This window comes from Coturnix japonica, chromosome 3 (assembly GCF_001577835.2).
Source record: "Coturnix japonica isolate 7356 chromosome 3, Coturnix japonica 2.1, whole genome shotgun sequence".
NCBI lineage: Eukaryota > Metazoa > Chordata > Aves > Galliformes > Phasianidae > Coturnix > Coturnix japonica.
In genome coordinates, this window is record NC_029518.1 from 20,069,397 (window position 1) to 20,096,927 (window position 27,531).

The 27,531-nt window shown below is 35.7% G+C and overlaps 1 protein-coding gene across 6 annotated transcripts in view; it reads right to left on the reverse strand.

Moving 5' to 3' along the window:
- Positions 1–270: 270 nt before the first annotated feature.
- Positions 271–27,531, reverse strand: part of SYT14 (synaptotagmin 14) — an 81,548-nt gene continuing 54,287 nt past the window's right edge. For 4 of the 6 annotated variants that reach the window (XM_015857364.2, XM_032443551.1, XM_015857366.2 and 1 more), the window contains 4 exons: positions 26,453–26,902; positions 12,873–13,062; positions 11,034–11,090; positions 271–9,893 (listed from right to left, as the gene is read on the reverse strand). In XM_015857364.2, coding sequence (XP_015712850.1) covers positions 9,580–9,893; positions 11,034–11,090; positions 12,873–13,062; positions 26,453–26,902 — 1,011 coding nt within the window. In that variant the 3' untranslated portion in view covers positions 271–9,579. The remainder of the gene's footprint in view (positions 9,894–11,033; positions 11,091–12,872; positions 13,063–26,452; positions 26,903–27,531) is intronic. The other 2 variants (XM_015857365.2, XM_015857367.2) reach the window with 1 other exon arrangement.

Genomic DNA, 27,531 nt, shown 5'->3' on the forward strand with positions numbered 1-27,531 from the left:
TTTTTCCTATCAAATAACACAAACGTTACATAAGTATAGAAGTAGTGGAATAGAAGATCTCATCTGTCACAATGACATACTAACTGTTACTTATGGAAAGCGTTCCTTTATGTTTAACTTCCAGTATTTCAGCCTACTTTTCCTTCAGAACGTGGAAGTATTTAAGTTGTGACTGTTCCTGAAAAATACATGCGGGGCAAAAAGAAGTACAAAGAAGCAGACATAACCCCAGCAGAGCACAGCATGAAGCCAATTTCCAGTCAGTCAGAATTATCACCTGAGTGTGTCTTTACTTGCCAATATACACATCATATTTGTCCGAACATTATCACACCAGTTAATCTAAAATTCTCCAAGTAGAAGATTCATGACACCAACAAAGACTGTGAGAAATGGGCAGGAATTGTGGGAACTTAGGAAATTTGGAAACAGAGCCAAAATTTAAGTTTTTGCTTCTAACGCAGACAGCAGTTCAAATAGTTGACAAAGTATTCCTGTCTCCTAAAAAATGAAGTCTGTGATGTGTGTTTAAAATTAATGAATTCCAAAGGAAAGTGACAACAACAAGCTTTAAAAGTTGTGTTTGTTTTTTTTTTTCTTTTTTTAAATACTTTCCAGCAATTAAATCAACATGCAAAAAGCTGATTCCACACACAGAAAATAATCGGAATTAACCAAAGGATCGCTCCTGTCCCAGAACTGACAGAAATACATTGCACAGAGTAAACAATACGAATAGAGCAAACCAAATAGAAAATGGCAGCTGCAAAGCTTCAGGTATGTTAAATGACTATTTTAATGTGACAGATCCACAGTCTGAAAGTATACTACAGCATGGTTTCGTCTAGCCAACATGGAATTAAAGTTACCTGTGCTGCACAGGTAAATACAGCGACAAATGGCTGGTGACATTTTGCCTTTCGCCAAAATCAGAATAGTAATGGAACGCATACATTGAAAGACCAGCTTTGTTGTTGTGTGTTTTTTTTCCCAGAAAGAATGCTGACGACACTAACTAATATTGCACACTGAAAACCCTCAAGTTTAATAAACACCAGCACAAAATGATAAAAGTCCTTTTTTTGCTAGTTAATAGTAAAGAAAACAAGAAGTATCTGACATCACACGACTGGAGACACTGTAGATACAGTGTGACACATAATTATAAATCCTTCTGGGAATTCACTATTTGACACCCAATATGCAGATCCACACACTCACTGCCAGAACTCCATTTTCACCTGCTGTGGACTGAGACACCATGAAAGGAATGTCTTCATCTGGGTTATAATGACAGATTCAAACAAAGTCCTAAGAATTTAATAAGCCACATAAACAGTTGAAAACAGTCATTCACTCCATTTACTATCAAAATAAATTAAAAAAAAAAAAAAAAGAGAGAAAGAGAGAGAGAAAGAATTGTAATTACTGCTTATTCAACTTAAAACCACAGAATAGGAAAAGAAGCTCAAGAATCCTGAAAGCATAGAGAAAACACAGACTCCAAGATTCTGTACAGAAATGAAAGCACAACAACAGAATCAGCAAATTCAAGAAGGAAAATGAGCACTGATGTTTCATGTCTAAAAAGTTCAGCCGAAATGCTTTTTATAAAAGCATATAATTAGGAGCATGGTTGGTAACATGACTGCATAATACCCATTTTCTATCATCTTTGATTGACATATAAAAATAATTCTCCCATTTCTGTGCTAAACAGGACTTGCAAATATAACCTCTTCCCTTTAAAACTGTGCTTGGTGTCTTAAATGTTTAAGGCTATACACGCTCTGAATTTCAAGGAAATTCAAGTTGAAACATTAGTTGAAAATAGCGTTATATTACATAAATTTCCCAGTGACGAAGATACCAGTAGGAAATGTACATATAATGCAACATGAGTCTGTTTCCATATGACCTGTATATGCTACACAGTTACTGTACAACACCAGGACTTCAGACACAAAAGCTGAATCTGTTCTCAAAACTGCACATTTCAGATCTATGTATAAATGGGTAAAATAAGCTAATTTGACAGCACTGAGTTATATTTTTGTGATGTGGCTTTGATTAAAAAACATAAAGAAATAGAAATTGAGCACATTGCTACCAATACGACAATGCTCAACTAGTCAGAAAAGAGGTATCTCAAATTCTCAGCTGTGAGTCACATTTACAGAAGCTCATTTTATATTTGTTCAAAAAGATCCATTAAGTCATTTTTGTCTTTAAATAATGGTCCAAACATTGTTTGTCTGAAGAATTATAAACAGCCTTGGTTCTTTGGTTAACACCATGTGACTTACATCAGACACAGGAATCAGCTGGGAACGAACAGTCGTGTGAGGAGGTTTCTGGAAAGGCAGGATGAGGGAGGAAAGGGAAAAGCCTAAATCTCAAAGAAATGCATCGTGTCAAACTGTACCGCTATTGGAAACCTCCTGTACTAGGGATAATCAGGTTAAGACATCTCGAGTTGCAGTAACATTGCTTACACGTGATACATTAGTTTCTCTACATATTGGTCTTATACAAAAGAAACAAGGCACCGAGTGCATCGGTGGCATACAGGCAGTATAAAAGTATGCAAGAAAATGCTACATACCCTTTATTTCATACGCTTATTAAAAATGTGGTGAATGTGTGCTATCTCTATGTAATATAATGCTTCACAAACCCAATTCCTTATATCCCAGTGAGAGAATGAATTAAAATGTGAAGCACATTTTAATAACCTTGCTGATAACAGCACAACTCAATATTTGTATTCACTACGATCAGTTATTAGCTTATAGTCACCAGAAAAACACGTTCAAAATTACTGAAGATCAAGGGAACTATAATCTATAACTACGCTTTTGGGACAGAGCCAGCAGCCTTTACTCACAACAGATGTCCCGCTAAGAATGGAGAGGAGGCTCAGTTTTACCACCATTACTCACGTTAATAGTACCTTCCTCTGAGTCACTCCAGAGAAATAAATGGAGTTGCTTATGGGGAAAGGTACTACACAACGTGAAAGAAGTGTGGCTAAACCAAAACCTGAGTGAAAGGCAGTAGGTTCAGGCCCTTAGTCATTATATTAGCACTTCAGATTGTGTAACAGTGATATAGCTTGCTCATAGAGCATTTAATTTCAGATTGTTAAATCATCTTATAGAAAAATAGGTAAGAAAGCTCTGTAAGAAAGTATATATAGTATATAAGGAGAAATTTCTCCTTAAAAAAAGCAAAGGAAGGGAAACATTGAATAAAAGGTTTCACTAATTACACTTGGTCAGGAAAATCACATTAAAAACAGTTATCATCATAAACAAAACAGTACGGAGCACTAATGAACCTTGTGGTTTACTGGAAAGGACAGCAAATTAGCTGTGTGTAGTAAAAAAAGATCATTGCTCTATTTCCTTTTTTCTTTTAATTCTTTTTTTGTAAATATTCCCTAATACATTCAACTGCTTAGAAATTTTCTTAAAATGTCACAATAAGCCATTTGCAAAATTTCCTATCAAAACTTGTTCAAAGCCCTGCCATTTGCTTGCATTACGGCCAAGAAATTACCTTACATCTTAAAGCTATGATAATGCTTCTGGTTAATCCTGAAAATTCAAAATCATGCTTTGAAAATGAATTAAAAGTTATAAAGCAATCCACTTTAAACCCCAGGCATGCACTGACTGCCCACAGGATTTGCAAAACGCAGCAAAGGAATTAACTTGATACAATGGGCAAGACTCCTGTTCTCAGAACTAAGAGAAAGAAGACGACAGCAATTACATCCCTGAACGTCCACGAGGTATTCCTTCAGTAGTATGGTATTACCGCTTCTCTCCTAAGCATTATTCTCATAGACGTGCAGCTTTTGGTGGGACTGTACCAACCCTATCAGCAGATGCTTCCAAGAAGCAAATGACTGCCCATTTCCTGGGCATTGCTGTTTCTTGGTTTTCATCCCTAAAGCAGCAATACTATCCACTTTCCTAAATCCTGGCCTATCCTTCCCCACACAGATTTTATTCTATATTACACAAGCAAAACCCGATCCAGCAAGTATCAGACCTACTATTAGTTCAGACACACCGTGTCAAACGTGCACTAATCTTGCTAACATTAGAACAGTTGTGCCATATTCAGGTAGGCATAATACAAACAAATACATTAAGTGCTTAAGATTTCTGCATAGTGTGCAGAAAGGAAGAAACCCTGCTTGAACTTAAGGAGGGGCAGTGGTAAGTTCTTAAGGCTAAACTAATCCACATCACTGTAGGCCAGTCTGTACTCACCCTGCACATAAACACTTACCTACTCTTCTTTTCTCTGCAAAATACGCTAGGTTAAAAGCCCTGGGGATCCCATGAAGAGCAGCATGTGTAGCTTTACATGCATACACTCCTACAATGCACAAGACACTTTCGATGAGAAGGGTCCTCCAAGGACCACAAGGCTCCATGAGTGGAATTGGAGTCTACCACTGCGTGAAGCCATTTCTTATTTTAATGCTTTCACTCTCAGATAATGTCTATTCATCAGGCATCATTTCACTGAAACAAATGCTCCAGTGACTTTCCCCTCAAAAATTACTACCAGAACAAAGTAGCCTGAAACCCAGCTGTGATAAACTATAAGATCTAGCTACTCATTAAATAGACCAACAAAATAAAAAATTATTGACGGCTTGTTTTAACAGTAAACTTTGCCAAATATTCCAGTGCAAGCAATCAAAATGTTTGGTGACTGCTTTAACAATTTTAGGTTTTTGAGATATTCCATATCCACAGGAAAAGAAGAAACAAAAATAAGAGATACGCAAAGGATTAAATAATGAATTTGTGGTGGTACCTTGATATTTGTTTATCTCTTACATCTATTCATCACTGGAATCTCATCTGCCTGTGCTGTGGCTGCCATGCTGTATCGCTTCTTTAATTTACTGGTCATACCACACATAACATTTTCAGGGTCAGGTCTTCTCTCCTGATGATGCCCATAGGTTCCTCTCATACATATTAATGGCAGGTATGCATGCACATCCAAAAGAGAATTAAACAAACGTTTAATTGCTATTGAGAATTCAGCTTAGGATGAAGTCAATTCTGCCTTGCAACTGACAAGCTGTAATATTAAAGCCTGCTTTAGACAAGGTAGCCTTTTTCTTTTTTATCATACAGAAAAGTGTAAGGAAGAAGGGCTCAGCACAACTCCAGGTTAAACAAAAAAGCATTCTGCTGTTAGTTCCAAGCAGGAACAGCTCAGGCCAAGAGGCTTCCCATCAAACATCATTCAGTCTTTTTGTTAGAATTCATATGCGTTAAGAGCAATCTGTATTCAAGTCCTGCATTAAAAAGTCTCCATGGAAAAAAAAAAGTTTGTCTTGTCTTCTTCTTCATCACATTAGAACTGATGATTTACATTTCAGAAAACTTAGAGAGCTGGGCAGGTCACAGGATTTTGCACCATTACCTTATGGTAAGAGTGCAGGATGCCCTCGACTTCTAAACTCCAGTAACTGCCACAGACAGCTTCTCAAGGTGCTGGGATCAGGAGCAAATCATTAAGAAGAGAATAAATCAGTAACACAAACAGTTCTGAAAAAGCACTGCACTTGCCATCAGAACAGCTGCAAGAATTTACAGGTGAAAACATTTCCTAGAACAAATAACAAAAACAAAACAAAACCAAAGAGTTTTCAGCTTCAGTATTCTCTCCATTGATAAATAACCTTCAGCTCTAGTAAAAGCAAATACATTAACCCCAAAGGCTCACCTTATTTGTAATCTAATTATTAGTTAGAGGATTGTAAATGTAACCAGATAACAGATTACATCACGTTCCTCCAATAGCAGAAATTATACCTTGCGTGGTTCCTTCCTTTGCTGTCAGACTCAGTGTCTGGTTACAGAGTGGCTGCCTCTGAAGCCCTGAGCATGAGGCAGCACCACAGAAACCAACCTCTGAATCTCACCAGCACTACCCCCTGAGTAGGGAGTGAAAGCATGGCTCTGCTTACTCCATGTCTCCAAGTATGTGGGAGACAGCAATATCCTACAGAGACTGCAAGTCTCATCCTCTTGAACAGTGATTTCGTACTTCTGTACTAATTGCAATCTCACCCATACCACAGACTGGGAAAGGAACTAACCCATCTTCTACCATATTTATTATCTTTAATAAGAGTTTACCTTTGAGAATATCTACGTGAAATGTTCTAATCATTAAAATGATTGGATTATATGCAAAAAGGATAGAATATGTTCAAGAATAGAGCCTGTAAGAACTTCACTGTTCTACAGTTAAACCTTTGCTGGCAGGAAACATTCTATTCAAAAGTTTTCATCTCTATGCAGCATATTGACAAACAGAAAAGCAATTAAATAATTTGGTAAACTCCTCCAAGTACCAGTTGTACTTATGAATAAAGATAAGCAACAAAAAGCTATGAAGAACTCAAACAAATCTGAGTAAAACACAAATGCTTGTTTCTAATTTGTTTCAAAAACTTTGTTCTTTAGAAATTCTCTTCCACGCTTGAGATTTAGCTGAATGAACAAAAACACAGTATATGTATAAACCCCTATACAAGGGTCTTATACATCCAAGGCAAATTTCAAATGGGAGAGAATTGGTTCACTTAAAACAACCAGAAGAACAAAATGATGAACAAAGCATAAGAATTGCATCTATGTGAAGGAAGAACAACATGACAGCTACTGATACTGTAACTAATTCATAAAAATGCCAGGGTGAATCCAATTATTGCTGTGACTGGTTTTACATGGAAAACTGGTATTCTACCACCTGAAAATTAAATATTCATTTCCATTCTCTGCTGTTTCCAGCCTTTACTGAATAAATACAAATTAGCCAACCTTTCCTCTGTGAAGCACAAACTGGAACCAGATACCATGGGATGAGTGACATAATCTGGAAAGGGATTCCTTTTCCCAAACACGTCCAACAGAGATTGTAATAAATGTCTGCTGTGTCTAAATAAAGGTTTCAGTGTCTTAGAATTTGGTTGTTTACATGTAAAACCGAAACAATGCAACCTACAAACAGAAACCCAAGTCATGACATCCCTAGTTTAGTTTGGATTCTATAAGAGGCCATATGCTGTACCTTCCAAATTGGCTTCTTCATTTGTTCAGTGGCAACATTAAATATACCCTCCATTAGAATTAACTTCTTCCATTTCTGCTGTTAAATACCATACATTATTTTACAAAGCAAGACCTGTTCAAAGAGACAATCGTTAAGAGACACATTACAGCTTCAGGAAAATGCGTCTGAATATCCACAAACAGCATGAGTGAAAATAGTTCCATGTCCATTGAAAAATTGCTTTTGATCAGCTTTTAAGTCAGAATTTCTATCGTAGGAAAGAGAAAAGTATTGGGGAAAAAGTCTGAGCAATTTCCTTATGCATATAAAATTAATGTGGGTTTTTGTATTGTTTTTTATTTTTAAATTAAATGCTACACTCAACAGTGCACTTCAGGAACTGTGGAACAAGAACTAGAAGAAACAAACTGCACTGTAGCACTGTAAGATCTTTCCAAGTTAGAGAGGTTTGGGATTATTTCTATGTAGTAAATAAGGCTTCCATAAATGAAGCAGCAGGGAAAAAAAGGGAAGAAAAAAAAAAATAAAAAAAAAAAGGCCTGCTAATCTTTAAATCTTAAATCTTTACAACCAGAAAACCCAAATAAACCCATCAGAAGGCACCAATTAAACTAAGTGGAATTACAGTGTCCTTAGAAAGGCCCTAGTGAAACTGTTAACTAGTGTGAGAACTTGAGAACTACATGAAACACCTTATCCTATAGCTGCCATCTCCAATCTCACTATACTCAACTGTATCCTAAAGCCAGGATTGTCCAAAGGTATTATAAAGAAATTCAGCTAAAATAAAATTGTTCTAATCAGAATGCTCGAGGCTACCACTAAGTCTCTCAACAAAATCCTAAAATTCACTTTTCTACCTACCAAGTGCTAAAACAGTCCATGAGATTTCACACTAGTAAGACATCAACATCATTTGTAAGAAAAACTAATATGCTTGCTTTCCGTGCAGCAACAATTAAAAGCAAATGAATCATCACCACAGGCGAGTATCTGAAATAGGAAGCTTTTAAAAACAATAATTACTCAACAATTGACAATTTCACTGATCTGAATTGGGTTCAGCAGTCAGACAATTAGTGCGACTCCCACTAAAATGTTTGGGACAAACTGGAGTCTTGGAAGCACAGTTATTTCGCTAATTTCAGTGGAATCCAGAAGCTTATTGTATATCTGATAGAGAACTTTCTTGTGATACTGTGGCTTCTCAACTGTGTTGTTGGAAAGCTGTGCCTCCCATCCTGAACATAAACAAAGAAAATTCCTATTAGGGGCAGGAAAATTCATTCAGTTGCTGGCACAGCACTAAAAAAGAAAAACAGAAAACCAAAAGCTCACTAATGCTGTCTTCTCTAAGAAGAAAGGTAAAAACTCCTGGTCTGCTCTGTGCTTCCAACAAACAGCACTGAGTAGTCCCTCAAACAGCTCAGAAGAGTTTCAAATGGATGTCTGACTTAAAGTCGTAATATTTCTCGTTTGTTCTGTGTTGTTCAGCTGCTGCCACTATTTTCAGTCTTTCAAACCTAGCTTCTAACTGCTGACATTTTAAAGAAACCCATATTGATTTGTTTAACAAAAATATTTAGTAAAATCGTGCTCTATGAGCTTCCTACATTGGAATACATGAACACAGGAGGTGCTTTCAACAGAAAGTTACATAGTTTTACAGTACAACCTGTCTAAGGAGATTTGGAAGGGACCAAACTACTGATCTGGTCTCTTTGGATTAGGCAGAAGTACAGGCAAAGGGGAAAAACCCAATTTATGCCATATATAGAGCTCGTTCCTGTCACGTATTGAAGAAACATTTATGTCAAAGTTCACCTGATGCCCAAATGCTAGTATTTTTCAAACCAATTGCATATCAAAAATGAAAACTTAATTGTACTAAGCTCCTGGAAAGAAACTCAGTGTAAAACAACACTGTATTCATACACGCCATATTACTAAATGTTCTTCTCCCCCAGCGTGGGTTTTTTTTTTCCTGTTTGTTTGGTATTGGTGTTTGTTTTTTGCTTTACAGATCATCAACCTTTTCACATAGTGCAAATTATTGACCCTTAGTCTGAACGCAGGCAGGTCAGAAGCTACAGTCTTACAGCATTACAAAAAGTACACAAAAAGGAGCTTACACCAGTTTGGGAAAGTTCACATAAAATATTACTGAGTTGAAAAACACAAAACAATCCAAACAAATACAGCATCAGGTGGATGGGGGAGGGGCTGCTAACATATTCGCATACAGCAAGGCTCCTCTGACACCAAGGAAGTGTTTGATATTAAGTGAAGATTATACATTAAATCCCACCATTCTGCAGGTTGTGCACTCTTTAAGATGGAATGTTGATCTCATTTTCCATTTTTCACTTCCACAACAGCTCTGCAGACTGTGACTTGAAATGATCATCACCTCAAAAGACACAATTCCCTTAAAACCATGACTGCACTTTGAACTCTTCATTAAGATTCTAGTAAAGTATGCCATCTACATACTTGCTGTCCTTTAGATTCTTTCATTTCAGTCCAGTGATTGAGTTCATCTTCTCCTGAGCTGTTGAGACCTAAGGATATCCACCCTATCATCTCTTTCCTTTTCATGCTGCGCTTATTGTATACAGACAATATGAGCGTAACATCCGAAAGCTGAAACAGCGCCACTTGGAAAACGAAGGTTTCTTTGTATACTGGATTTGGCTGTCCTCGTCGGATTGAAGTTTTGCATTTGGACATCTCTTGCCCCATGGAGTTGAGGAGTGTTAATTTAACATATGTATCTACAAAAGAAATCATAATTTTGAACGTCAGATACCTTAGAACAAAAGCTTTTGATGATGAGATATTTACAAGATTCAAGGATATGGTGTATACCAGGTGACTGAACACAGCTCAGACTAGACACACGAAAAAGATGGCATGTAAGCAAAATATTACAAACACGGTAACAAATTAACTGGCTTCAATACTACGTAAATGGCTTAAATTAAAGGTATACCTCATAATCCTTCTTCCCATCCAGCCCCCATTTGTTCCAAGCAAACTTCAGTTGCATTAACACTTAGCAAGCTCAAACTAGCCACGACACTGTAAAGCATACCACTGAAATTTCAGAGAGTAAGAATGAACAAAAATTGAATCAAGGTAAGTAGTGAAGAGAAATAAAAACAAAATTTAAAAGACCACATGTACATATGCAGTGATGATATCACAACAGCCAAAATTAAGTGCTTAAGAATAATCTCTGCTTGGATGTGGTTCTCACTTTGGGCTCTTTGAATTTATTCATTTTTTTTAGACCAAAACTTCGCAAAGTGCATCAAAAGGTGGAATTTTGCACAATACCAGCTTTCAGTTCCTAGATTCATGAAAGGATACACTTTTGTTTTCTTAACATGATTCAATATGCTAGCATAAAGCATAGCTTGTTTGGTGATCTTAGGAAGCAGATATAGGAATCTGATGCAAGTAAACGTGGCTGGCACACACTGAATACCAGTATATGGGTTTAAATACTTCTTTTTAAAGCTCTGTTTTTACGTGACTAGAAGCACTAAGTGACGCTCCTGCAGAAGGATACGTACTCATGAAGATATAACTGATTTTAAGAAACACAAATGTGTTAAGTAATCCAATTTGTTTTCTTTTTTATTCTTTGTAACGATACTGTTACTAAATAATGTTAAAAAACTCAAGTTTCTCTAAAAAGAAACACATTGCACACTTCCACTTTGCAGGTACATTGAAGTTCCACTATCCATAATCAGAGATAGACGCAACTTGTGAACAAGAGAATGCAAGAAATAATAAGCATACACATTTATAAACCAGTATGGTAGGCAGCTGTGAATAGCTTTACTGCTGGCAAGTTTTCTTTGCATGAAAAAGACAACATCCAATTAGTTTCTACAGGAACTCACCTCGGATTATATAAACCTGTCCACCTATCAAGTGTTTTAGACAACAGAACAGTCCATCTGACAACAGAGGGTGGAAAGCAGTAAAAGAAATAATGACCAGATGTCAATAGCTGGGTGAGAGAGGATCTAAGGTTAAAGTTTAAGAGGTAACACCATTCACAGGACTGGAAGAACACAAAACCTTAGCAGCATAGATCAGAATAAGGATTGAACAAAAGGATTGTTGGGTAAAATTTCATGAAATGATACTTTTGTGCAGTTTTTGTGTAATCTTGAACAGAAATTACACTGCTTGTATAGTGGATTGTCTTAGCAGTTATAGCTACAGGGTTCTAAAGTACACAGAAAACAGAAAGAATCATGAAAATGATTAGGTTATAGAAGACTGGCTAAAGAACTCTAACCATTTTATCAACACTTATGCTTTTTCATGCAAACTCCAGCATATTAGAAAAACTGCACACAGTGGTTAAACTTCTTACATGAAAAGCAATAAAGCAAAATATCATTGTACTAAAAAAAAAAGATTCTAATGCCTTTAGGCGTTACAGTTATGGGCACATAATTGTAATGCTTTTGAGTAGTGATGGAGCTGGGCATAAGAATAACTGTAACCTAAGCTCTAGAAAAAGCTGAGGGAGGCTTAAATCTGAATTTCATATATGGATCTGCCTATACAAAATGTACAGATCTCGCTTATGAAAACTCATGCCCATGGATCTGTTTCTATGCTTTGTCTCCAAATAGGTGATTCTAAGGGGAGCTACCTAATTATTAAAAAAGTATTTGAGATTCATCTTTTGCCTTCCTTCTCTGTCAGTGTCAATGAAGGCTGGCTAAATTGGCATGGAAAATACAGAGAGCAAATCAGAATACAGCTGAACCAAATGTAATTAATGATTGAAATAAGACATGGGTCTAGAATGAAAGACAACAGCATCAGTCTCAACTTATTTGGCTTACTTCCTAAACTCTGAAGACAAAGTGAGATGTGAAAATCACTTACAAAATGTTGTCAGCCTGCTGGATAATCTAATAGTGCCATACAAATCTGAAGATTAGGAAACAGAAAGATAGGCTAAAACCTGAGCCTCAGGACTAAACCAAGAGGAACAGGTAGGTAAGTCTGGCTACAACTAATGTTAATTAGACTCGACATCTAAAGAACAATTTTAAAAGTTCGTTACTGAGCTTTCTCAAGCTTTATCAAAGAATCAGAGACAGTAAAAATATTCTTCATGTGACATTCCATCTGGCTCAATTTAAAGTATAGAAAGTTCACAGATATTTCAGACAAACATATTTTTGAACAAATGCTAATTACAAATCTTCCTTCTGCACAGTATATATGCCAAAGGTCTCAATTTGCTTCTACATTGTCTTCGATGACATTCCTAAATCAAATACATTTCTAACACATATACTGCAGCCTTCCATTGCTTATGTGCCTGAGTATCAAATCCTCTAGGAAGAGCAATAACTCTTCATAGTGTTTATATTAATATCAACTGGCATGTACTTTCTCTTTAAACACTAACTTTTTATTCTTGGCCTGTGATGTGAGGCATTAGTAATTTAGCAATTAATCAGTATGAGAAAGGTAATTTATTAGTCAGTCATCATGAAAAATTAAAGCAGGCTTGTCAACTTACAATTAATATTTTGAATTTTAGATTTTTGCTATTTCCCAACTGACTAGAAATAAAACATGAAACAGATTAGTTGATGATTGCTCTATTTCATTTTCATTGGGCAAGACTAAATGATAGCATTGAAGTCCTTACTACCAAGAGCCCCACCAGTACAGAAGCATTAGGATGAAAAACGATTTTCACTCACTGGGTGGTCTGTTTGCTGCCAAGTTTTTGAAGTGGCTGCCTTTTATCACTTCTGCTGATAATCTTCCAGTTGTAGCATTATAAAGGAGGCCAACGAGGATTTCTGGAGCTGAGCCATGCACCAGAGACTGACAAGAGGAGGTACTTTCACTGCAGGACACTTCTGACATGCTCATTTGAGAGTCACAACCCTACAAAATACACAAGAAGTTCTATGAATTCTATTGAACGACATTACTGGGAAGATAATTTTTAGAATAACACATTAGAAACTAGAAGAGCAGCTCATTGACAGTAACAGAAGTACCATTCAGCCACCCAAGAAGAAACATACTAAATATAATATCAGTTCACACGTGCCAGAGGTAACAAAAACTTGAAGTAGTCTGGAATAATTCTTAATTTTGTGTTTCCATTGCTTCACCGTTCAGGAGAAATAATTGTAGAAGATGAAAAGCAGCTTTCATGGTCCCTACTTATTTCAACTGAGAAGATAAAACATGCAATATAATTAGTTAGCTTCTTGGAGAATATTAAACGTTGCAGCCCTCCTTTACTTTCCAAGAACAGAAAACAGTAGTGGAATTTTGTAGTTAACTGAATGCAGGAAATACTTATTCACTCCATGTAAATGTTATTCTATTGACTGAAAATTTCTGACTAGTAAAATAACAGAATACATGCAAATAGAATCATGCACTCTTTCTAGAATAAATTGGTTTACAAGGAACTTAATCCAGAGATACAGAATTGTAACAGAAACTTTGTCCTAAGTGGCAAAGGAAGAATGTTACCTCAAGAGTAACATCTTCTTTACAGAACATATCCAGGAAGTTTGATAGAAGCTTCTAGTGGCAGTCTAGCTCCTTGTCACTAAACATCCGGTGGCATTAGCAAATAAATTCTTACAACTAAAGAAGGACCTGAAGAAAATTCTCTATCAACCATCCTCCAAATCTGCAAAATCTGATTTAAAATCCCTTGGTTATTTTTCTGGGAGTTCTTTATTCAATTCTGAGAATAAGATTAAAATGGGTTATACATTCAAAATTGTTGAAAATTAATTATGCATTTATTAATTTTGCATTTAGTCTCTTGTTCATAGCACCCTCAAAACAGGAAGCTTTTGATTCTGAACTTCAACAGGAGTTAGCAAAGCAGAAAGTTTAAAAGAATGATGTTTGATTCAGCAATCAGTATATACTGCACACACAACTGAAAAGCTCAGCTTGTCACTGCAGTTATTATTTACACCTTCTAGTCTTCAAAAAAATTTAACACACTGTACCTATGGTGCTTAGTCATATTATTCTGGGGGCAATGAATTTGAACACAGTCAGCCTGATACTGTTCAAAGCTTCGTTGTCTAGTTTGATTGCAATCATGCTGTAAGCCCACAAAGAAGACATAACACAAGGCAAGCAGCTGTGCAAACACTCCCACCCAAACCCTCCAATGGCTCTGATATCTGTACGTTTCCCTGGATGTGACTTATCTATACAGATAGTGATGTGATATTGCTCCTGAGCCAAAGGGGCTCAGTTTAAACAAGCTTATGCAGAGCTAAACTGATTACAATAGAACAGATTAGAATCAGAATAAAATTCCACTAAAAGTAAATACTAAACCTGAATGGCAACAAGTCCTGAAGTACTTTGAATGGAAAGACAAGTAGCTCCCATGCAATATAATAGAGAAAAGAGAAAACAACTGAAAAATTAAGTAAGTGTGATATTGCAAAATTACATGAGGATGAGCTTATATTATACTACAAATATTATACTTTACAGCAAAATCCTGACTGGCTGAGAGTATGACAAGACTGCATTTGCTGAAGCCAGGGAAAAGGATCTCAGTGTCTGAATAGAGAGATGATAGAAACGTAGCTGATGTTTTGGATCTGTAAGTGGGGGGAAATGTAACTAAATGGCTGTACCTTAGTACTGCAGAGTAGAAATAATGTGTAGGTATAGAGGGGTCCAACTTAAACGCTCTCCTACAATATTTTCTAAAGCAAAATATTTTGCCTCTTATTTTAAATCAGGAGGCAGGTTTCAAATATAAAGAATACTGTTCTTTTCCCAGGATGTAATGAAGTTATTAATGTCTTTCCATCCACACGCTTTAAGACTTTAAAATTAAACAACAGAAAATAAATCACTGAAGAAACAACCTAAACAAATTGGTTTTTACCATGTCACACACACACACACACACACACAAATCTCCAAACAAAAAACAATGAATTAAGAATATATTTTTTCCAGTTTTGAACCAGAAAATTCTAACAAAACAAAATGAGGGAAGTAGAAAAATTAAATAGTGAGATGTGAAGCAGAGAAATGTTAATGCGTCAAAACAAGGTTAAGCAACATAAACCAAAAGTCTAGTTTCTGTGTCTATAATTAGGGAGAAAGCAGAATTGGGGGACAAATGGCTGAAAGATATGAGGCAACGAGGAGAAGAAGGTGAGATTATATTTTGTTAAGGTTTTCTGGTTTCGTTTTGAAAGAAAATGGAAAGACCGAGGAAGTGAAAGAGAAACTGTGGGAAAACACTTCATTGTTTTAAGCAAGGTATTCTGTGATATTCAGAACCATTATCAGGTAAGTAACCTTATATTGTGGAAATCCATAAGCTACACTGGGACTTAAAAAATATAACAGACTTCTCCAAAATGCATTTAGCTTTATGTTTGTTTTTTCTTTTTACATAGTCAGAATACAAGAAGAATGCTAACACATTGAGAAATGAAGTTGCATTTTCACCTGTTCAAAATATAAGCTTCATGATCAAGTGCCACATTATAAAACGCTAATGCTGCAATTTCTAACAGGTACAACATGAATAGAAACTTCACTTTCATACTGTCACACGACAGTACTACCAGACTGTTTTAATGTGTATAAGTCTGCACTCAATCCAACTTTAACTTATGTTAATTCCACTTTGATAGTTTCACTATGAGAAATGTAATATTTAGAATCAAAGTGTCCATTTCTTTGAAATTATCTGTCTATATATATATTTATTTTCATAATTCTTGCCTCTCTTTCACTATAACCACATCATATAGTCTAATATGCAGGAAAAACTGACTAAGGTTTCATAATAGGAAAATGCCTTTTAAGATCAGTGAAGTATCAGAATAGACTAGTGAGAAATGTAAAAAAAAGTTTAACTGCAAACTCTGAAGAACTTAGATGAAATAACGAGGTATGGATGATCTTGTCACAGTAGATTCACTTCAGCTCTTTAGCTGAAATGCATCTTCATGTTCTTTCCAGGAAATCAGGGCTAAAATTCTAAATTATTTTTCTCAATGTAGCCATAGCAAATTGATTTTATTAAAAGTAAATATAAACAAGCAAAATCTTGACCTAAAGTCTCTTCCAAATATTTGGTTCAAAGTTCAGCCTTGCTATGGTGAGTTAAAATTTTTCACCTTCAGTTTTATAACACGTATCCTGCAGGACAGCACTTACTGACAAAACTAAGCTGATTTTATTTGATCATCAATTACAAGAATCGTTGCTTTTTACTGCATTATAGGAGCAATACATGCTATGTCCTACAAAACCATAATTACTTCAAAATATTCTCCCTGATGACGTTGCATGTTTTATCTAGGAAAAAACCCAACACTTCATAAATACATAATAACACATTTCCATAAAATGGTATTTCTATTTCATATGTTCCTAGTGTACAAAAGTCAGTAATTAAAAACAACACCCTTTTCTTACCAGTGCCAACAGAACAAAACACATACCATACACGATGCAAGACCCAAACTTCTAAGATGTATTTTCTAATAATCTTTTCACTCTCACAACACAGAGAAACTTATTCAACAATGATAATATACGTAAAAAAATCATTTGTCTTCAACATAATTTTACTGAAACAGGGTACTTGTTACTTACATATTCATATCCTACTGTTACTTTTGTATATTCTGAATTTCTACTTACAAACTCTTTTAAGCCAACTGAAGCTTATCACTACGAACAATGGGACCATGCTTGGAGGACAGTTAGAAATTCATTCCCCTCCTTGGATAGGTTAAAATCATGCCTCTTTATGCTTGCAAAACAAGAACATCTGAGTCTCTTGGCTTTCCAAAATATACACAGGAAAGATGAAACCTTGCTGACAATCCTTCAAGCAACAAAAATCTGATTCACAGCATGTTACATGTCAAATTTTAAATGTTAATGTTATACCACTAATCTTTTAAACAACTTCTTTGCACATTACTTTCTTCTATTTCTATGGCAATACTCAGAGAAGTATATTTCAGTCCTAACTAGGCAAAGCAGGAACTGTATTCAGGCCTTCAACATTTTATATAAAAGCGTTCATGCCTCCTAATCATCAAACAAATGCTGACACTCTTGGTCCACTCTGGTGCAAAAGCTCACTGAGAAGGCATGGATGCTTTGATACCTGTCAGCAAAGTGGAACTCTGTTCCCTAGCCCTAGTAGGACGTTAACCCTATTTCTCCTGGTTCATGGAAGAACAGTGAGGATGCATATACATAAAAACCGGAAGTCCTTAAAAATCCAATAGCTGTAACAAAACAGTTCCTTAAAATAAACAATCGATACTCTTTCTGTACATCAATACCTAAATATCAAGTTTTTGCTTTTACAGGTAGAACTCAAGAATCATGTAATCATTATAATAATAGTAAATATTCCTGAAATAAGATTAGCAATAGTAATGCCAATGATAAGGTTTAGTAAAGACAGTGCAAAATATCAATTAAAGGAAGAAGCAAGGATTGCTGTGATTTTTTTAGGTTACTTCCTGCGCTGTATTCCAATGTCATTTTGAAGCATCAACAATTTCTTACAGAACTTGACTTCAAGTGCCTGTCAATCTCTGCATAATCTAGTAAAAACACTTATTTAGTTAAAGAAATCCAATACTTTTGAAACCATACAAAGTTACCTAATCCGCACAACACAGTAGGGAAAGAATTTCAATTTGTTTTACAGTGGCACTTCCAGCTCAAATAAGAAAACACAATCTATTAGTATTTTGCTTTAAACTAATCACAGGAATTTGGAAACAAAGAAACAGTTTTATCCATCTCATAAAGACTGAAGCTTAGGAAAGCATCATTATTTATGACAGGTAATTATTTGTTGTTTTGGCGTGTTGTTTTTGTTTTGCTCAGCTGTTACCTTGAAACAGGTTCTAATTAGGTATGATGTGTGTTTTTATTCATGTACTTAAACACTTTACAGTATTAATAAATAAGTCAATGTAAATCACTAACATGACACTAAATACTCTGATATTCCTACTACATAGCTTTATTTTAGTAAACAGTTCATACTTATTTGGGGTAAAATAGTATGCTTAAAAATTACCAGGATATCCTACTCACAAGTTCCAATTGAGAAGGCTTTAGCAATAATACATTCAACAACGATGGCACTCTTCACATCAAATACGGATTTTAAAGAATTATTAAACTATTGTTGATGCAATTAAAATTTTTATCTGAACTGATAAAATTCATATTCCTCATCAAAAACTTTGTACAGATGTATAATTTTACAAAACACATTGTTTTTCATAAATGAAGCCCTGGAAGATCAAATGGAAAATATAGCCCTCTTCACTCACTTCCACCCCTCCTAGTGGGATAGAACAGGAAAAAAAAAAAAAAAAAAGTAGAATTCATAGGTTGAGATAAAAACTATTTCCTAAAACACTGGTGTTTTGACAACACTGCCTTTCTCCTAAAGCCAAAACACAGCATCATATAAGACAGGATGAAGGAAATCAGCTCTGCCCCATCTGAAAACCAGGACAGCAAGAAATGGAATCCTTACATTTCTACATACAGCTTTAATTTACCTCAGAAACTATAATGTTACAGAGCACAGATACACAATGATGGAAACAACAAAGTGAAATTCTTAGTAAAGGCAAAACAGAATTCTGCTTTCCTGAAAGACTTTAAACAATTTCACAGTGACATTTCTGTTGTTTTTTGTATTTCATGAGTTTGGTAGCAGTGCTTTTTGTTTGAAAGTTTTTTTAAACTCTGCAGAACAAAACATTAACCGTCTGCAGGTATGGGACCATTTATGCTTTACTATTACTGGATTGGTTGCATTTTAAATTACAGCGTTGGTTTCCTTGTCATAATGTGAAAACGCACCTAGTCTCTCCACAGACTTAACGGGCCTGAAATTTGCACAGCAAGCCTGAGCAGCGGAAGGAATTCAAAATAAATGTACAATGGGATTTACAGCATTTACAAAAATGTTCTATTTTCTCATTGCAAAAGTCTTCTTGCTGTTTATATAGCGATAGGTGAGAGAAAGAAATTGAACTCTGTTTTCTTAACTAAGACACACGACATAAAGAAACACTGCAGTACTAAAATGCTGTTAGCTTGTGTTAGAAGCTTATTTCAGAATACCTGACACAAGACTCAGACATTTTACATGCACTCCTGATGAAGCTATGCTAACAACTCCTGCCCAAACTCATTCACATCTCCTTTCTTTACTCCCTGTCAAACATATGACAAGAAGATGTTATTGTAGGACAGCGTCTAAGACCACAGAGCACCCAGGCTCATTACCCAGCTCTGCCTCCGTGCTAACCGCCATTTAGAAAGCACATCCATCTAAGCACATTCATCTTTTAAGGTATTCCATACCATATGCTAACTGGGGAGAGAAAAAGAAAGTGGCTACTAATTTGATTTCTTCTTTTTTTCCCCCTTGATTACACTCTTTCAAATTGAGAAAAAGATTCAGTGATCAAACAGTAAGTGTAATTTATGAATAGTCAATCTATGGACTAATATTTGATTGCACATGCAATCAGTCATTGAACTGTTTTTCACAATGACCAAATCTATAACATAAAATGCACGTTTATGATACAATTTCTCAATTAAATTATTTGCTTTTAGTAGTTTGCCCAGCTCTAATTATGACTGCTAGAGGCACCCTTTTGATTTATTCAGTTCATGTTTAATCTCAGGTTATGAGGATCACTAGGTACCTGCAGTTAGAAGGGGTCTGCTTCAGATGAAGAGCTATCACAGCAACTACAAGGAAGGGGTGAGAACCGGCGACAAGCTAGGTTCTCCAGGGGCCAGCTGACAGCCGACTGAGCACAAAAGAAAGACAAACTGCATCATGAAAGATGCAGCTCAAGGTCAGGCACTGAGGGCTATGCCTGACAAGATGCTAGTATGTGAGGACAAAAAGATCCCTTGCAAAAGACACCCTATGAGCAGAAATTTTTATCTGACACAAATACAAGCAGCTCTAATATATCCCTCAAAGCAATTGTCAGGAGATCAAGTCCAAAATGAAGAATGCTATCTCAGAACACTTACGTTACACTGCAACACTCTGGAGAGGAACCATTTAGTAAATAAACTGAAAACTAACTTTAGAAGTTGCACAAGTATAACTTATGAATTTGCAGGCTAGGTAACTTGATCTGTTTGTGTAGAGTCTCTGATCAGTGTTTTCCCTAATGGAAATACACTGGTAGAAAACAGCACACGTGCTTTTGCTGGAAGGTGCTCAAAGTTGCAAGCAGTAACCTGCTTCTGTGTTTTCCATTTTTCCCTTGAAAGACAGTAATAAAAGACAATACATTTTTGTATGTATGTATACAGACAAGCAAGAAAATACAAAGGATGAGAAAATAAAACAGCTGGGAAGCTCCATATCTCAAAAGGAAACAAAGTTCTCCTGGACTTGAAAGTTAAAGAATTTACCTCCACTAAAACATCTGACTGAGGAATATTTAAGCAGCAGCTTGTAGTCTTCAACAGAGGAAATTTCATGTTAGTGACAGCACCTTCATAGTATTTTCTTACAAATAATAGTTGTAAGTATGGGACTTAAATGGCTTCATGGTCTCAATCTAGTCAAGTGCTTCTTGGATGAATAGACTAATAACATGCCACAGATTGCCACGAATGGTTAGATGTACTCACAGAACAATCAGGAAAAGCAAACAACAATTCATTTTTAAATATGACCACTGAACTCCTGTAGTGGTAGGCCTGTATAAACTGACCAGATCCTATTTTTGAGCTTCTCCCCAGATCTAGAAGACTCAAGCAGAAGGAGACTCAGCTGACAGGGGCAGTGCTGTGGGTACACCACACAACGGGCACAAACAGTTGAGGCAGTAACAGCATTGAGAAAATAACAGCTGCTGATTGGAAAGTCCTTACTTAGGACACTGCCTTCAAATGCTGCATAACCAACCCCACACTGGGGAGACTGCTTCATTTGCCAAATATTGTCAAGTTCTCCTCTAGCCTCATTGACATGAGCACCACTTTCCAATCATCTTATAATATCCTTCAAAAAAGCGCAGACTTATCTTACTGTGTCAAAGAACTAGTTTTGATCTCCCATGTTTTTCACCACTTATTCAAATGAACTCCAACAACAATTCCCCTGATTACAATGCGTTTGATGCTAAATTACCCCTTACTTCAATGGACATAATTTTCACAAGCTAAATGGAAGCATTTATGCACCATAACATTGGAACCAATCCTTTTTCTTAGAATTCTAGTTGAATAACAGAATCATTGTCAAAGAATGGCTTTGGTTAAAAGGGACCTTAGAGATCATATAGTCCCAACCCCCCTGCCATGGTCAGGGCTGCCCTCCCCTCCCCAGCTCAGGCTGCCCAAGGCTCCATTCAACCTGGCCTTGAGTAACTTCAGGTATGGAGCACCCACAGCTTCTCTGGGCAGCTGTGCCAGTGCTTCACTGCACTCTAAGTGAAAAATTTCCTCCAAATACATAATCTAAATCTCTCCTCTTTTAGTTTAAAAATGACCCCCCTTGTCCTAACACTATCAGGCCATATAAGAAGTTGGTCTCCCTCTTGTTTATAAGCTTCCTTTAAATACTGAAAGGGAACATATGTAAATAAAATTCCATGAAAATATCGTCTGTTTNCAAATCTTAATTACCTTTTCACTAAGTGACTTAAAGTATTAAAATGGTAGCTTCAGTTTAGTAAAATACAATCATTGCACATAAACTCTAGTATTTACCCTTCCAAATTAAAGCCTGAATAGATCATACTATTAACATATAGCAGTGAAGTCATCAGTGGGACAAAAATACCAGATTTACACAAAACCTGTCAGTTCAACTCTGGCCAAAAATTCCCAAGAAAAAATATGACTTTCTGAATGTTCTTTTTCAGCAGTTTATGAAATGATAAATATCCATTAGAAGGAATAGCAGATATATGACACAAAGGGCAACATGGAAAAAATTCCTTCAGCCCCACACATAAGGAAGTGTACATGAGATGATTAACTCCAACAGGTATATTAAGCAATTAACCACCGTTCTCTGCACTGAAAGTATTTCTATATGTTACATGAAGAAATAATCATATTGTTCAAAAATGTAATTAAAATATTTCTCAGACAATCTGGTTATTTATAGAAAAGACATACAAAAATAATCCCTAATGCACAGATGATTGCTCATACCATTCATCCCTTCACATATGGGTCACACTTAGGAGTTCAGGATATTAAAACTTTCTTTGGAAAGAAAGATAATTTAATTTTCCACAGCAAACATATTGTTACTGACAACGCAAGATAAAGGATCACTCCATTTGCTCTGCAGACAGATACGTGTTTTTATCTTCAACTTCCAAAATAGATCAAAAATATAAAACATACCATTGTTGGTTTTCATTCTATATCAGAAAAGGAACCTGTGAGATGATGAAGAGGGCTACACTTGTTTTGTTTTTTGTTGTTTTTTTTTTTTATTGTTTCTAAAAGGATTTTCCTCAATAAGATGCGTATAAGATTTTATTATCGTACTAAAGACTGTTCTTCACCATCAGGAAAATTTCTTTGAGTAAGCAGAACAATGTGCAACTGAGAAAAATTCCATAGAGACTTCTTGAAGAAAAACAAACAGCATTACAATAAATTCAGAACTCCAAAACAAATGAACAAAAAATTGACAACCGTTGTGTTAAAGAGAATTTCTCTAATGTCATCAGGTCTTCCTAAGCAAACTATATTCATGAAAAGTAATCATGCACACCACTGATATATTAACTTTTGATGCAATGGCCGAAATACAAAAGGAATTTCAGATAACAGCAATATATGCAATCTCCCTAGCTCATTTTGCTTCTGTTGCTTCTTGCCCATATACTGAATGTGGAATAGGAAGCCTGAGATATTTCATTCAGCGTGTGATGAGAGCCAAGAATAGCGTGTGAAGAGGAATTCCCTCGTTACGTGGGAGAACTGTAGTGAACACATACCAAAGTGGTCTTGGGTAACATGATGGAAGAGTTAGAACTATAGAAGCAGAAGTGAAGTAGAACAAATGCAGGGGAAACCGTGCAGAGGAAGAAAGGAGTTTTTGAAGAGGATCTATTAAATGGAAACATACCTTTTTATGTTACAGGAACGACTCAGTGAATGACTGTTAATGATTAATAGCAACAAGACTGTAAAAGCAGCTAGTGCAAGATGTTATATGAAAGGTAAGAAGATGACAAACAGGCTGAAGTCTTGAGGAAGAAAGTTTGTGAATATATTTGTAAAATATATTTGAATATATTTGAAGCCTTGAGGAGCTTTGGAATCTATTCAAGGAGCATACAACCATTATACATTTACCATGTCGTGTACTTGTCCACATTTTAACAATAAATAGAGAAAGCTGCAGGCCCAGCTCATGTGAACATACCACTATTTTCCAAATGCACTAAACTTGCTGGTTCACCTTAGTCAAACTCTCCTGTGAATAGCTTTAGGTTAAAACTGAAAAAAGTACTAAACTTCACAGGATATTAACTGTTCTTATACAATCATAAAGCAGACAATCAGCTAATAAAATACATTAATATATTATGAGGCACAAACAGAGCAAATAAAATATATTCCTGCAGAAGTGATTAGCACAGATGCTTCAGTGGATTAGAAAATCTCTGTGACAAGAGGTATATTTAATATAAAATCCATATAATGAGAAACAGTGGAAAAAACAGGTTAACATTCATGTGTCCATTACTAATGTCATAGAAAGCTGTCAACTACAAACATTTCTGAATACAAAACAACACTCTTCAACTGAGCAAAGTAAATTTAATTTAGAACTTAGAATATAACTCATCATGGATTTAATGATTACAAACATCCCTGAATCTCTCCAAGGTGAAACAACACTTACCTTCTCCTATTAAGTAACTTCTGCCTGCCTTATGATTATAATGGCACAAAGATCACTGCTTTATTCAGATAAAAGCACAGTGGAGAAAGAATACAAACAGGGTGTAAGTGTACCCAGAGGTAAACACCTAAGAATAATTAAGTTAAAGGACCATGCTAGATAACAACTAATGATTATAAGTTGGCCAAGAAGAAATTCAGGTTGGAAATGAAACACTCACATGTTTACTAATGAAAATTCACAAGTCTGCGGTCAAGCTGACCTGACTGTTGATAGTAACAGCTTGAACACAGTGACAGAGGACAGTCCCTTGCTTTCAGTAAAACAAACAAAAAAAAAATACGTTTTGCACTGTAGCAAAATAAAACAGTAGGTCTGTTCACTAAATGAACATTACATAGTTTACAAATATTAATAGAGAAATAATAAAGCAATTATAGTGAAATATAGGAATTTCTAAAGGTTTAGAAGTTGATTTACATAGTTAAAAAAACCAACAACTGTGGATCCTTATTCAAGCTATCAGAACTATGAAGGTTTCTTTTGAGCAATAGAAAGGCCAAAAGGAAATCTGCCTAAACACCACTACAATAACCGATTTTGGAAGAACGTTTCACTTTCTACCAATATTCCTTATTTGTGTTCATTCCCCCCAATCGGAAAAATTAGAGAAGAATGCTGATACAGAAATCCTTACCATCACAGAAAATAAAATCCAGTCTTATCATCTATGATGCCTCCTGGAATTTGTTTACGCTCCCATTGTCGCAAACGCTCAAGAAGTGATAAAGAACAACCAATGCACAAATGGATATAACCACCAAAAGCCTATTCTATGCACTTGAGGGATATACAAATCAAAACCATTAGCCTCTTTCTTTCTAACTTTGGTAAGAAAAGAAAACATTATTTGGTCCTATTGAGAACACATACAAAATGAGTGTAGCATTTATTTTCCTAGCTACAAAACTAACAAACACAGCATTAGTAAAGTTCACACCAGGTAAGGGAAATGCTCCATCCTTGAAACAGAATGAGTTGTAGCTCCTCGGAAATCAGAACAACACTGTTTTCTTGGTAGTTTATACTCCATCAGGTGTGAATTTTAATCTCAGTTTTTATTTTAATTGGTTTACTTTTAACCACTAAATAAAACGGCATTCTATTTTGAATATCTTTTGAAATACTCATATTTGACAGAAATGACAATTTCAACTTCTTTTGGAAAATGCAGAACAATCTCCATTTTTTCCTAACTGCAAATATATTCCTTTCTCCTCCACTTTTAGTTAAAAAATAACAAACAGACAACCATGTAAATAAAGATGCCCTTGCTAAATCATCTGTTTTTCCCAAAAGTCTATTATTTAAAACACAGAAATCTCTTAAGCAATCAACATTTGTGCACTCTTTGTCTATGAAGCCCTGACCAGAACATACAAACACCCCATTTTGGACAAAAGCTTATTTAAAAGTTTGCAGGAAAGAAAAAAGAGAAATATTGTCTATAGAGATGAAAAAACAGTTAAAATGAACCTTAAAATCTTACCTCCTGAAATATAGGAAATGCAACCTGACATTCCCTTGGGAAGAAGGGAGATTTATCTGTAATCTACTGTACCACTGGCAGCCACCCTCATCACTAAATGCTTGGACTGAGCACATACAGTCTGAACTCCTGTTTTTTGACAGTGTTTAAGTTTGCCCTTAGTTACAGATACTTTGCTTTATTAAGAGTAGTATAGTTAAATTTTTTTGAGGGGGAAAATTGTTCATTAGATTGGTAGCTTCTTTTTCCCCCCAGTAAAAGTCCTTTCCAAGTTCGTTGTACTTTTCACACTATTTTTCACTTCAGATTGAGCCAGGAATCAATTGCTTACATGGTTCTAATCTGAAGTTATTAAAAATGGTTTTACATTCTCTGAATTGCTCTTTTCCGTATTTCCTTCACTAAAATACATATTGAAACCAAGAATTATCTGCAACAGATGGAGGGCATTGGCTACTATAGCTTTTTAGCTTTTACTATTTTAATTGAAGAACTGTGGGTTGCAGGGGAAAGATTATACTTATGCAGGTGAATATACGTAATATGCATTTATACAAAAATATGCCTATTTATAGACTGGAAATTTCTAAGTAATTAAAAGAAAAATGCAGGCAGGTTTTGCAGGTGGGAACTAAATGTACTTACAGAAGCTTTAAGGAAGTTATCTTTCTGCTAATATGATGACTGCTGAAAAAATCCAGTGAATGTGACGGCTATAAATATACATACCATTCGTACAAAGTTTAGGACAATGTACATCACCACATTCTTATTCTGCTTCATTTAATACTCACAGACAGACTGTAAGAAGGTTCCAATATCACTGGCACTGACATCTTCCCTTGAAGATTCAATTTTGTTAAGTGAAAAATCTTTTCTCCCACAATCCTCTCCTTTTTCATGCGACGCACACTGTAGAGTCTAAAGCGAACTGCATAATTCCCAATCATCTCAGACTCAACGTGATTAAATTTGAATGTCTCCGTGAAGACAGGGCACGGTCCCCGCTGGATGCTGGTTTTTGCTCTCTGTTTCTTTATGGGGAGAAGAACTAGGTGTACTTGCCACGAGCTTCCACCTGTCCTGCTGTATGTGGGAATGTCTGTGACAGCTGTCACTGTCACCAAAAGCTTCTGTTCCTGTGAGTCATAGTCAAAAGTCACATCCAGTGTGCCATATTTAGCTTCTGGCTCAGGATCAAAAGGTTTAGGAAGCTGTGAAGATGATCCTCGAGCTGACATATCCTGAAGAAGAAAAAAAAAAGACTTTATTTATTTATTTATTGTATTCTATTATTAAATCTAGAATGGAAATACATGGCTTTCTCTAAGCAATATGAAGTGACTATGATCTTGTTTATTTCATAAACAAGTTAATTAAGCACTGAAAGCCTGAAGAGATGCTGACTAGCATCCAAGAAAAAAAATAAAATCAAAAGACTTTACCTGGCCAATACTGCCAAAAGCCAGGAGCCAATCAGACAGAGCTTGGATTAAATTAGGCAGTATTTATGATCTCTTCTTCTCTGACCCACATGCTAAAATGCATACACATATGTTACGAGATATAATTACCTTACTTTCGAGCAAGTATACACACATTTTATGTTAACATTTTGTGGTACTTTGAGACCTTGCTGGTGATTGAGTGCATAATCAAATGCCAGCAAAGAATATAGGAATTACAACACTTATTTGCACATGCAGCTAAAAAAGTGTTCCACAGATGCACCAAGAATTATCATGACTTTATTAACGTAACTTAACTAACACTGCATACAACACGTCTGTTCTGAACAGTTTCTGAACTTCCCATAAACAGCATCAGTCCTAAAACTGCATTGTAAAGTTAATTTTTAAAACTGTTTCTTGAC